The following is a 13,458-nucleotide window of genomic DNA, read 5'->3' on the forward strand; positions in this document are numbered from 1 at the left end:
CTATAGGCACTGTAAGTTGTGTTTGAATGTACAAAACTGCGACCGCAGTGAGGCGGCATAGTTTAGTTAGAGCGACGTAAAGGGGTCATTTAAGCGTCTGTATGTGCCAAATTGTGAATGAGAATATTGCATAAAATAACACACCAAAAGCTTGTGGCCTGCTATTTATTATGCTTTCCCATAAGGTCATGTTGAGAAATGATAGCCACAGACATCACAAACGACTGTGGTTTGGCTGTCTGGGGCCATGAGTAACTCACCTTGTAGCTGAGATACACGAGCAACATAGTTTCTGAAAAGCTGATGAAAGCCACAAGCACCTGTAAAAGAGAGTAGAAGAGAGTGTTATAAAGAAAAGGAGAGGTGCAGACACAGAGAGGAGTCTGAGAGAGACCAGAGCACAGATAAATTAGGAGTCGCAGAGATGGAAAAGAAGAGCGTGGGTGGAATGAGTAGGCGTGCTGATGATTGAGCTTCAGAGGGAGAAGATTTAAGAGCAGCAAGAAACAGTCTGGTGTCTGATTATGTACATATATGTGTGTGTAAATGTGTCAGGTAAAATGACCTGATTTCGTTTGTGTTTCAGGCCTGACGTAAATGCAATGACGATAAACCAATAAAGCGGAATGCAGATTTTGATGTGTGTGTGTGTGTGTGTGTGTGTGTGTGTGTGTGTGTGTGTGTGTCTGTGTGTGTTTGTGTTTGTGTGTGTGTGTGTGTGTGTGGATGTGTGTGTGAACAGACTGATGCCTTGTTTACACAAGAGTGTAGGGATCAATCTGACCTGCAGTGCCCACAGCGGTAGAGGTCTATCCACCCAGATGATCAGTTTCCTACAGAGGGGAAGAAACAGAAAGAACATAGCACACAGGAGAGAGAAACAAAAAGACAAACATTAGACCAAGGATACTAAAATGGACAAAATATTCAAATGATATCCTACCAAACAAAATGACACTCAAAAGGGACCATGAACTCCTGTCACAAAGTTAAATCAAATTATACTGTTAACTGAACAAGTACCCAGCTGCCAGTGTGCTCATGTTGAAGAAAGTAATATTAACACAGCCAAATTGAAATGTACAGCCTTATTGTGAGAGAAAGGATGTTTCTTCCCTAAAGACACCCTGGGGCTTATTATGGCCGCTTGCCTGCCTGCGCTCTGCTTTGCTCCTACGAGTCTGCCGCCTGGAGCAAGAGGCGGCCCATCCCTTTTCCTGATCTCACCCTGTCAGGCTCCTTATTCAATTGGAGCCAGAGCTTAGCCAGTGTCACCAGCCACCAATTAGATCAATAGGTCCTTGAGCAGGACACATGGCGCAGCCTCAGGCCCTTACGTACTTCCTGGTTTCTCTCCCTCTCTCTGCTGTTGTATATTACATGCTTTATCTCCACTAGACCGCTGTTGATTAGGCTGCACATGTACTACATATATATTATGTTGACAGGTAATCCATACAGTTGGATTGTGAAAAATGAATGTGGATCTGAATTGTTCAATATCAGCATTGTGAGGTGCATCAGTGACGGGAAGTTGCATTGATTGCACTATATCCCAGGTTTCCGGTGTTAGGGAAGCACAGTCCTCCAGGGTGTGTGGTTTACATGGTCCTTGAGCCATCACTCTCGATTAGAGATTCATATACCTTACCAGTCAAACTCACTCCAGGGACGGGATGATGTGTTTTGTTTGGTGCAGTTTACTCCGCTCCCGCTGTAAGGGAGAAAAAACAAAACACACAAAATAAGCTAGCTTCTCTCACCAAAAGTGTGACTCTATGCTCAGTCCAAATATCCGTTTACCTTCCTGATTGCATCTCCACCCCACTTTTTTCTCCCACCAAAACCCAATCCTTTTACAGGATACTCTATACACACATTGTTACCTCATCTATTGACCTAGTGCACTTGTTGCTGCTATCAGGCATCTACACTCACAAAGACGTCGTTTCACCTCATTAAGCCCCCTGCTATCACCATTTCTCTCACCAGTCCTGTCTTCCGTCTTGCGGGTTGTCCAGTAGGACTCGGACAATGTAGAGGAGGCAGCTCAGTACTTTCAGAGCAAAATTAAACATACGCACTCGCAGACCTGCAATGGAGAGAAGAAGACAATCAGTCATTAACAAGAAATATCAGAAGCTGAATTTATAATCTTCTAATTAACTTGTTTAATTATTAAACATGTTGTTTTTTACATTCTTCATGCATGATTTAAAAATATCACACTTAATAAAGTTCTGTAGAATTCTTTGCTTAATGCGCCTAGGATACAAATAAACACATTAAAAGAACAAGAAACAATCAAACAAAACACACAGCTAAGGGGAACCATCAGCAAGACACCACTTCCAAAAACTCACCAGGGCCTCAGATTGTTTCCCAAAACAAAATCCATCATCTTTTCAATAAAGCATGTGGCGCCATGGTTGACAATTGTTGGCTTAATTTAGCAGAAAACTGATAGAGTAATTTATCTTGTCTACCGAAAGTTAATGTTGTATTCCTTACACCTCAGTTTATATTACTAAAGCACATGCACAGTGTTATATGTTAGTGCTGTATGTTATTTAACCCCTAAATAAAAAGGGATGGAAGCTGTAATGTTTAACTTCAGATCTAAATAGATGAATACATATACACCTGGCACTACTTCAAGTTAAGGTTTCATCATGACATATATGTAAAATGACTTGCTGCATGCAGTAGAGAGTGAATATAAAAAAAAGTATGATATCTATAAATGAGTCCACAGATATCTAAATCACCACACAGGGGGTAACAAAGAGTGACAGTAACAAAGTTGAGCATTGAAACGCAGTGCAGGAATGACAGCGCATCACACACTAAAAACAATCAAAAACAAGAATCAGGCAGGAGACAGGGAATTCACCCAGCAAATTGCAGACAGAGAAGATGGGATCCCAAACACGGGCAACTTACTCGATCTTTGGTTTTTTATGAAGAACAGCTTGAGGCGCTCCTTGAAAGTGTTCTCATTTACATAGAACTCTACCTGCACCCTAAGAGAGTGGTGGACAGAGAAAAAGATAGAGAGGGTGCAGAAGAAAAAGAAAAAAGGTGACTGAAGCGATAAAATATTCGAGTCAATGGACAAAGGAGAAGACGTGAGTGGAGGGCTTGGAGATAAATGGGAATAGTATAAAAGGTGAGGAAGAAAAAGTGTACAGTTGAGTAAATTGGATATAGAAAGGGTGATAATGACCATTTGAACTCTGAAAAGTAGGGAAATAAGACACTGTGGCTGGCTGCATTAAACTAATGGGTTTTGGAAATGGTGTTCCTGCTTGTCCGCCTGCCCCATAGGCCCAGACAGCTGCAGTCAGTCTCGTTATCTCCACTGATTAAATATAGAGCAACAAATTACTTCCCTCTGATGTTTCTGCTGAACATGGCAGGCCATAATTACTGTTCTTTCTCCCTTTCCATTCTGGCACCCTCCTGTTCGCAGGACACACACACACACACACACACACACACACACACACACACACACACACACACACACACACACACACACACACACACACACACACACACACACACACACACACACACACACACACACACACACACACACACACACACACACACACACACTCGTCTACTGTACACACACAGGCCTAAAACACGCACATGTAACAGGGTCATTAGGATTATTAGACCATTCACATGCCCATACGACATGGACTCCCATGGAGAGACATGATTAAAATGACAAAGAGACACTTTGAGACACACTCCTCAGCTCTTACATGGATAAAGTCAGATAATCAGACGGACTGACGGTGATTGTATTTCCTGTCTGACCACCTCAGGGGAGAGTTCTCAGTAGCTCTCCTTTCATCCTATGGAGGGAAGAGTGTGTGACTCAGGTTGGAGATGAAAAACGGCAGGCACAGCTCGCTGGTGGTCTCCTCACAACATACAGACAGATGAAAGAGAGGCACAACAACTGTAATCTATTCTGTCTGCAGGAAGAGATGGGGGGGTCTTTCCAGGGTTTCCAGGATGACGCTATACCAGCACCCCGCATAGTCAGAGACACAAAAAACATTTGGGGGAGGGGGGTAACTTTCCTCTTTGTTGCTATGGCAATGCACGATCCATTGTCCCTCGTTTCCCTCCCTCTCACATGAGCAGATATGAGCAAACACATACTTGTGAAGTGTGTTCAGCCATCGGAGCCATCGCTAGAGCGCTTCAACACGTTGGCGGCTCCCTTAGCTCTGAGCAGCCTGCTGACAATAAGGCTTTTGTACAAACTGAACAAGCAGTTACACACAAAAAGCTCAGGGGTGTGTAATTGCACCTTTGGATAGAAAATGACTTTGTATGAATTGCTGTAGAGATGGTACACCCTGCAGTATTTGCAGTGAAAGACAGTGGGGGATAGCCAGGAAAGATCATGTGTGTGTGTCTGTGTGAGGTGAGTCGTACTGAGCTAATTGGACTGCATGAGTTCTTTCATGCACAGGGCAATCAAACAATCAATACCAGGGTGGCAAAAGTGGAAGGCCCCGTTAGCAACAGCTTCTGAAGTAAATATCATTACTCATTCATATCAAAACGTTGGAGAGTAACAGAATACATGCAATGTCATCTTTTTGCTAAATTAGTGTAACTGTGCTAATCAGGGAGCACTATTTTATCGTCCATAATCAAAATTTGAGGGGAGTTGAGGGCGAGTAAGAAAACAGTTTTACATATGCCATGATATGTTAGAACAAAGCTACAAAGCCAGCTAAATCTTCAAGGATGGCACAATTGATGAGGATATTGATTTCTCCTTAAGTAAACATGAATTAACATAGTACAACAACCCATTTTCACTCAAGAGTGAAAACTTTGATGATTTACATGTACACTATTCTTGCACACAATTAATTAGAAAATAACTTTAAAAAGTATCAAATATAACTAGGTTTATTGAGATGACTGAATTACTTATTGCTATGTAAGGAGGGTAGAAAGTCATTTATGAAACATTAAAATATTTAAGGTAATTCTTCCAACAATGTTTAAAGAACTAAAGCCATCCTGTGTTATAAAATAAAATGGAATGGATTAATGAATAGAAATGTGCATATTCACAACAAGAGAAGATAATCGCATGTTACAGGTTTAACAGGTGTCATGTTCTGGGTAACGGGTACAAGCTTTAAAGGTCCCATATCATGTTCATTCAGGCTCATAATTCTGGGTCCCTATCAGAACAGCTTTACATGCTTTAATGTTATAAAAAAGAGGGATCAAGTCTGCGCACATTCAGTCAAAATACTCAGGTATTTGTGCAGACCTTCTTTATTCCCTGTGTTTATGTGTTTTTTGCTTTGCACCTGCCTATTTTGGCTGGATGTATGCATGCTTGGTCCCTCTTCTGTTAATGTTAAAATAACATTATTTTTTCATACTGTCTGTCTGAAAATACCTGTTTTCACCCTCTGTCTGAATGCTCTATTTTAGCACCTGTCTCTTTAAGCCGCTCTTCCTGAAAAAAAGGACAGTCTGTTCTGATTGGTCAGCATTTCAAGGTCTTCCACATTTGCCCTCTCTGCATTTATGCACCGTCATTGCAGCTGGTGGATGATTTTAACTACACTGCAGCTGCCTTTTCGACCCATATATATTATAGTTGTGACATCAAAACCGACAGCTTGTTTAACGGCACTGTTTCTGAATATGAGCTGTGTGCATTTCTCTGTGAATTGAACAATTCCACAGTATTTATATAGCAACTCGACCTGCTTTATGATAAAAACAAGACATGAAAATTGCACTTTTTACAATATGACCTTTAATGTTCACTTTCCCTCGAGCTAATGTCCTCTTTTACAACCAAATCCATCAGGAGCTGCACCTCCATGCAATGACAGTGCTATTCTATTCCCTACTGAACCTCCAGTTTCTCTGCCTGTTTGTTATTGCCTTGAGATATTTAAGGTGATATAAATCCAACCATACGAGCAAGTCTTCATTCATTAAAGCCTCTCCTAACTCTGAGAATAAGCTGTGATAACTTCCCAGAAGACGCAGATAATTTGAGAGGTCATTTTGCCCTTGATATGTTTTTTTAACGCGAGAGCTTTTCCGCTTGTGTGTACAACAGAGGATGAAAAGTAAAGTTGAAATACAGCCCAATAAAGAGTAGAGCTGTGGGATAGATTGAGAGTCGGGATCTTTAATCTAAAGGGGATGATGGAGGAGAAAAACACATTAAAAACTCATAAAGAGAATTATTTCAAAACAAAAGACACACAAGCACATTATGATGGCACCTCTGGGCAATAGCCATATATCAGCCCCCAAGGTTCTCCAAAAAGCAGAGGGGAAATAAATGATTAGTTAAGTGTAGAAGAAAAATGGCTTTCGGATCAAAAACCCATGTTGCTGGAATAAAGGAACAACTGTTTTAGTGCATTGTGTCAAGTTAATCAGGAGAGAACAACCCCTCTGCTTCACATTCTACATATAGGTTTATCCAACTAATTAGTTTAAGTCAGGCATCTAAGATCATCTCGTGGGCTTTAATAAAGAAAGAACAGCAGCTTTAACAGCTGGAAACAAGAGAAAATAAAGAAAGGGGCAGGGCATAACATTTCAAACCTGAGCTTGGGGAGGAAATTTGCATTTCTCCATGTGCATGTACACTCTGAGAGTTGAAGTGTGAAAAGACAGAGAGAGAGCAGACATAAATAGAGACAGATGAATAGACACAGACAGTTGGACAGAAGGATAGAGGGGGACATGCGGAGGAGGATCTTTGAGAGAGAGAGAGAGAGAGAGAGAGAGAGAGAGAGAGAGAGAGAGAGAGAGAGAGAGAGAGAGAGAGAGAGAGAGAGAGAGAGAGAGAGAGAGAGAGAGAGAGAGAGAGAGAGAGAGAGAGAGAGAGAGAGAGAGAGAGAGAGAGAGAGAGAGAGAGAGAGAGAGAGAGAGAGAGAGAGAGAGAGAGAGAGAGAGAGAGCTAAACCTTGTTCTCCTGCTGCTTCCACCCATGCCTGTGCTGTATAATGACACAGCACTGACCATCTAATGACACAGTAGAAGAGACTAAAGAAACCCAAATCTATGTGTGCACAACAACACAGCACCGGCTTATCACGACCGCCTGCACAACTCAGAAATAGTATTCAGACCAAAGAAGTAGGGGGAAAAAAACAGGAAATAATGAAAAAACAATCTACCCGTTAAACCTCTCAGTAAAATCAATTATATGAAAAATGTATTCCGTTTAATTAACAGAAAGCAAGCAAAAATGGAAATTCATATTTGAATCGTGCCTTTGAAAAACCAAATCCGGAACATGCCGTACTGAAAGAGAAGGGATAAATCTGAAAGCCCACCGTAAAAAGAGAAAAATCAATCATAAATATGCATATGAATTCAGGTCAATAACGGCTGTGATCTAGGAACAAGTATGATTGTTCTGGCATTTATTTCATAAACATTCATAGGATACGTGAGGAAGGGTGGAAATGAATACAAATGATTAATTTTACATATTTTTTTAACCCATTTAAAGCACCAGTGGAAAAGTACATTTTAAAGAAGCTGTTGATTGGAAGAAACACATTTGGAGAAACGCTGAAGGCCATAAACCAGTTTGAAACGTATCAGCACAATGTATTGCTGAAGATGAATGGGGCATCTAAAAGAGCAAAGACCATAAAAAAGGACAAAAGACACAACTTAATAATATACAAAGACTCTCAATAGGGGCAGGAGAAATTCGATGGGATGACAAGACAAATAAATTGCACATCGCCACTCTGACAGCTTAAGACAGGCATGGTGCCCTCAGCTTCATTCGACAAATGGTCAACAGGACAGCCTGTTCTCGACCCAGATACACAGCCATCACACATACTAATGGCAGGTGGAGGAGAATAAAGGAGGAAAAAAAATGAAAATATACTCACGCATCCCTGCTGAAAAAAAAGATAATCTTCTTGTGGTAAAAACATTTTTTTTTCTACACTAATAATGCTAAAGTTCACGCTGACTGAAAAGTCAGATGAAAATAATGTCACATTTATTTAATACCAGTCATTTCTGCCACAGGGTTGATTTAAAAACTCCAATGAAACAAGCAAGTACTTTCTTAATGCTGACTGAGGGCTCTTAAGAGTCTCTTTCTCTCCTTGTCTTTTAAGGTAGAAAGTCAAGCAGTCTAGCTCATGATCGATTTGTCTTTTATTACCATCGCCAAGGGGATTATGTTTTTGGTTTGGTTTGTCTGTTTGTCAGCAGGATTAAAACTACTGGCCCCATTTTCATGAAGTTTGGTGGAAGGGCGCAGCATGCATTCATACGTACATTTGTAAGTCTAAAGCCTCCAACAATCGCCCTCTCTAGGGCTTCCTCCTCTGATGCACTGTTCCTAACTGCTGCTTTCAGGCAAATTGCACGGTGCAATTACAAACAAAGTCAAAGCAAACGTACATGAATTTGCAGTGGGAAATGTGAAAGACGTGAATGGTGTGCTAGAGCTGAAATATATCATCTTGAGAGATCAAACTCACACAGTTAACGTGACACAAAGGGAATTTCGGTGACAACACTGACAACATTTTTCGATTAGTTGGCTAATCGGTTTGGTCTTAGTCCACTTAGATCTCTTTGATCTATTGGGAATTTTTAATGCTTCATGTTGAATGAGTTATTTCAAAGAAGCTTATGAGCTGTGGTAAATACAAGATTTAAATTGGTGCTTTTGCGCAATTCTTTATGGAGAAACTCAGATTTTTAGATATGTCAATTAAATCAACTAATCACTTGACACAATCTTAGTATTAATTGAATAAGAATTTCTTTAAGCGAGGACAGCCCTACTCTCTACCGCGCTAGCCAGGGCAAAGCACAGTAGGAAATCAACACCCATTATTTACAATAAATGTGAAATGAATCCCACAGTATAATGACAGTAAATATAAGCAAGCACTGTAGCCTTTACTCTGAGCCACTTCTTGAACAACTCTCCATATATCATCAGTGGAAATGCTCCAGCCAGTCCTTTCCCTGCTCCCTGGCGTAAACCAGCCCTGCCTCATCCTTTTCTGAAATGATCGTTCACTGTTTATTGCTTATAGTGGGATCTCAGAACAGAGCACAACAGATGTTAAAGTGTTGAATTCACAGAAATGTAGGCTACTACATGGGTCCATGATTTGCTCACTGTAAGAACGCTACAATCATCCCTCTATTAAGAAACGAAATATGTTTTAAAGTGAAGCACAAGTCTATTAAAAGCAATCCAATGACATTCTATCCCTTCAGATTACATTAGCCTTGGATGTGCGCAGACATTTAACATTTGATCAAATCAATGGGAGATATCAATCTGTTTCAAAGTCGTCGTCAAAGCACTGCTTTGCAGATGATGTGTGATGGCGTGAAACATGAGAGGAATCATCTCTATTGCCTGTCCCTGGTGTCTCTGGGGCTGCTTGGATGTTAAGGTCCTGTGGTGTATTAAGCTAACATGCTTTGGGAATAGAGCTGCGATTAGTGGACAACTGTGTTTGTGATCACCCACAACAGTGTGAGACAGCAGCTCCCTGCCCCCACTCTGATGCCACGAGCCTTTAAGCAACATAGAACACCACTAGACCCAAGAAGTGCTCAGACACATGCTAGTCAGCCCCATGGCTGTGTTTACTGTATATCCACAGCAGGAAGGGTCCCAAGTGTTGACGATGCTCGTCTAACCGTAGGGCTGGTTAGGGAATTTAATATCTAGCTTATTAAAGCCCAGTAGTGGCAGAAAAAAACTCTGACCTTCAGGGACACACCCTGCACTGTTCTCTCCACAGCCTTGGCGTGTTGCACATCCATTATGTGTCTGTATCTTTCATATAAATATCTACACATTTGCTGGAATAAAAGGAACATCTAATTAAATGCGATAAACTCCTATTGTACGCCTAAACTGAAGTGTCTCTCATTCAGCCTATAGGTGTACACAGCTTTCTCACAAAGAGAACGGCATTCACCAGGCATGACATGCACAATATTCTTTGCAGCAGGATCACGCTCAGACCGTATATGAGCCCTCCATCCTCACATCGGGACGTCATTTGTTTTCAAAACGGACCCATCTTTAATTTTCAAGCCTACGGACAACCTTTCCTGTTTGCCAATGTTAATTAGGATGTTGTTTTAATACCCCCTTTTTGTAATTAATAGGAAATGTAGTTTTAGCAAATACCCCGACCCCCTCAGGTTCCAATCGACTTCGCAGAGCCCCCCAATTGATTGCAATTAGCAACTGGAAGTTTTTATGTTAACATTTAAGATGTTTACTAGCAGAATAATGCACACAGAGGTTATGAGCTCGGCATGCTCCCACAACACTCTTTCTCCATCACACAGCCTCAAATGTGAATAAATCACATTTTCTCAGTGACTCTTTTCATCACACAAGCGATTTGTATTGCTAATTACTTCCCTTTAAGCCACTCTGGCTCTGCGTACATGATGCATCATACATCCATGATTCTAAAACTCTTGAAAAATCAGCTTTCTAAACTGCCTTGTAAAAATGATGTGACTGAAATGTACATGAGCTCTGAGAGGCTCACTAAAGGACTCCAGCGCACACCTGAAAGAGAAGTCAAAGCATAGTAAAACTGGTGAATATTGACAATACTGATGAATCATGCTCTACCTTGGCCTTACTATATTAAGGCTTGACTGCAGAATTAAGGAGGAGGAAAAGGAACTAGGAGCAAGGGGATAAAGGATGGAGGAGAGACTGAGAGTGAGTGAGAGAAAATGTGAAGGTGACAGCTAATGAGAGATTGTTTTAAGGACAAAAGGCTGTGATTTGTATGGTAATCGTGGACACTTAGGAAAGCCCCCACTGAGGCTTTCTTTTGTAGAGCAATGGAGACTCTGGTGTATTCTATTTCACTTGTAAGAAATTAGGCATACAAGCTGTGCTGTGTGTCATGTGTGTGTTTATAGTAGGTATATAGTATGTTAAAGAGAAAATTAATGATTTTGTGTATATACGATTTATCAAAAAAAGTTCATTTGTCAACAAAAAGCCCTGATGATAGGAAGATGGGAGCAATTTTGAGTGAAAGATAGTCAGAGAGTCTGGAGATTACCTTTCACACATTTAGTGCACAACACACTGGAAATAGTGTTTGGTTTAAGCAAAGGCTGGCACCTGGCTAGAACATGCAGGACACGACCTGACATGTATTACATCGCCGCCACATAGCAGATCGGTAATTTGGTCATAAACAATCGAGTCGCTTGCCATCTCTGGACATTTTCATTGCTGTCTTTGTGTAAATTCTCCCTTTTCTTCAATCCCCAATGTTTGTTTTCTTCCGGTTTCTCGTAAGCCACATGATAGACATCAACTCCCCCACTTTTTCGCTTTGAGTTCTTACATATGGGCTCAATTGGACATTACATGGACTTGGTATGAGGGAAATGGCAGGGTGAAAATCCATTTAATATCCAGTGCAACTAATTCACATACAACTCTGCAGAGTAGTGTTGAGGTAATTGCAGGTTTGCAGTGCATGTTTGAAAGAGGCTTTACAGATTTTACCAGACTGTAATCTGCTACTACTGCATCCACTATAAGCAATCATCATCAATCATCTAAAACAGAGAGTTTCCTTGACTAGAAAAATCCTAATCATCAGTCTGCAGAAGATCTGGATTCAACTGGTTACTCATCTGGCATTTCCTCAAAACGAAGCCTCTGACTAAATGCCAGAAAACAGAGAAGGTGTCGGTGTAATAGCGTCACTAAAATGCTCCTACTTCACCATCCTTGACACATTGACTTACTGATCAAATATCAGGTGCAACCTTGAGGGTTATGCATAATGAGAACTATAAAGATAATTGGCAGTTGCAACTAAACTTTCAGCAGAACATTATTCAGATTCTGTCTGGGAGAGAAGACTTGTTTCTGTGCAGAGTGAACCGAGCCAAATTTAATTTTAAGTTTGTTCCAATTTGAAAAAAGATAGATACAGCTTATCCTAGCTTGTCAAAGACAGTCTAACCTGTTTGTGTATTTTTAGTCTTATTTTGAGACAAAGAGCAGTTTAAATCAAATAAATATACTTGAGGGCCAAGGGGGACATATCACAACAAAACACAGGTCCATTAAAACAATTTGAAACACTGGCAGAGGTAAAAAAAAAAAAAAGAAAAAAAAAGAGGCACAATAGATACCAGTAATAATAACACGATCCTGGTGTGTGAAATAAATTTAAATCAATTCCCAACTCAAGTCTGTGCTGAAAATTGCCTCACCTGAGAGCCTTTCAATGGCTACACAGAAGAGCTCTTGAAAGGGGAAATTGATGGTATTGGAGGCACTTCAATCAAACCAAGTTGTGTGAGTGTGTGCGTGACAGTATGTGTGTCCAACCCCCCCCCCCACACACACACACACACACACACACACACGACAACAGAGAGAAGACTCAGAAGAGATATGACAGAAAAGGGAATATGAGGCTCTGTAACACATGTTTCCCCAGATTCAACCATATGTGCCAAGGAGATAAATTATGCGTACGCATTTTGACATTTTGATGTGTGAGAGTTTCTGTGCTGGGACCCGTTGATACTGTATGGAGCTATCTGTTCACCTGCACCACGAGACCGTCTGGTTCTTTGAGGATGCAAACTATAACTTCTCTTGGATTAATGGACAACGGCAGACATTTGAGCTGCCATTAAGCTTTCAGTCACTATTAATGACTCTTACTTTACTTCTTATCAGTCCATTTTATTGCCGCTCATACTCCCGGGGCACTGAGATCAACATCTCAATCGTTTTCATTGTTGTTTATTCATGAAGCATCTGTGCAGATACTCATAAACACACAGGCGTGCGGGCACACACACACACACACACACACACACACACACACACACACACACACACACACACACACACACACACACACACACACACACACACACACACACACACGCGCGCGCACGTGCACACATACGCGTGCACACACACACACTTACACACACTTACACAAACACACACACACAAACACACAAACACACACACACACCAGAGATACAAAGGACTAAATGTCTACTTTGAGATACAAATGCTCATAATTAGGATCTACATGAAACAGGCAGCATTTGTACACTGGACATTGCAGCTTTGCAAAATGACAAAATAAATGGAACATACGCAGCCCACTCAAGTTTAATTTAAACTCTTTGTAGAGCTCTTAAAGTGATCATCACCAGGAAAACCCTGAAAACACTTGTATTTAGAGGGGATTACAGCCCATCTGTTAGACACACACACACACACACACACACACACACACACACACACACACACACACACACACACACACACACACACACACACACACACACACACACACACACACACACACACACACACACACACACACACACACACAC

At 41.0% G+C, this 13,458-nt stretch overlaps 1 protein-coding gene across 1 annotated transcript in view; it reads right to left on the minus strand.

Annotated features, from left to right (window-relative positions):
- kcnt2b (potassium sodium-activated channel subfamily T member 2b) overlaps positions 1–13,458 on the minus strand; it is a gene marked incomplete at its 5' end in the record, with an annotated part of 38,442 nt that overhangs the window by 23,618 nt on the left and 1,366 nt on the right. The window contains 5 exons of the mRNA XM_083931421.1: positions 261–320; positions 785–833; positions 1,652–1,714; positions 1,990–2,092; positions 2,944–3,023. Coding sequence (XP_083787547.1) covers positions 261–320; positions 785–833; positions 1,652–1,714; positions 1,990–2,092; positions 2,944–3,023 — 355 coding nt within the window. The remainder of the gene's footprint in view (positions 1–260; positions 321–784; positions 834–1,651; positions 1,715–1,989; positions 2,093–2,943; positions 3,024–13,458) is intronic.

The sequence above is a fragment of the Echiichthys vipera genome (assembly GCF_963691815.1).
Source record: "Echiichthys vipera genome assembly, chromosome: 17".
NCBI lineage: Eukaryota > Metazoa > Chordata > Actinopteri > Perciformes > Trachinidae > Echiichthys > Echiichthys vipera.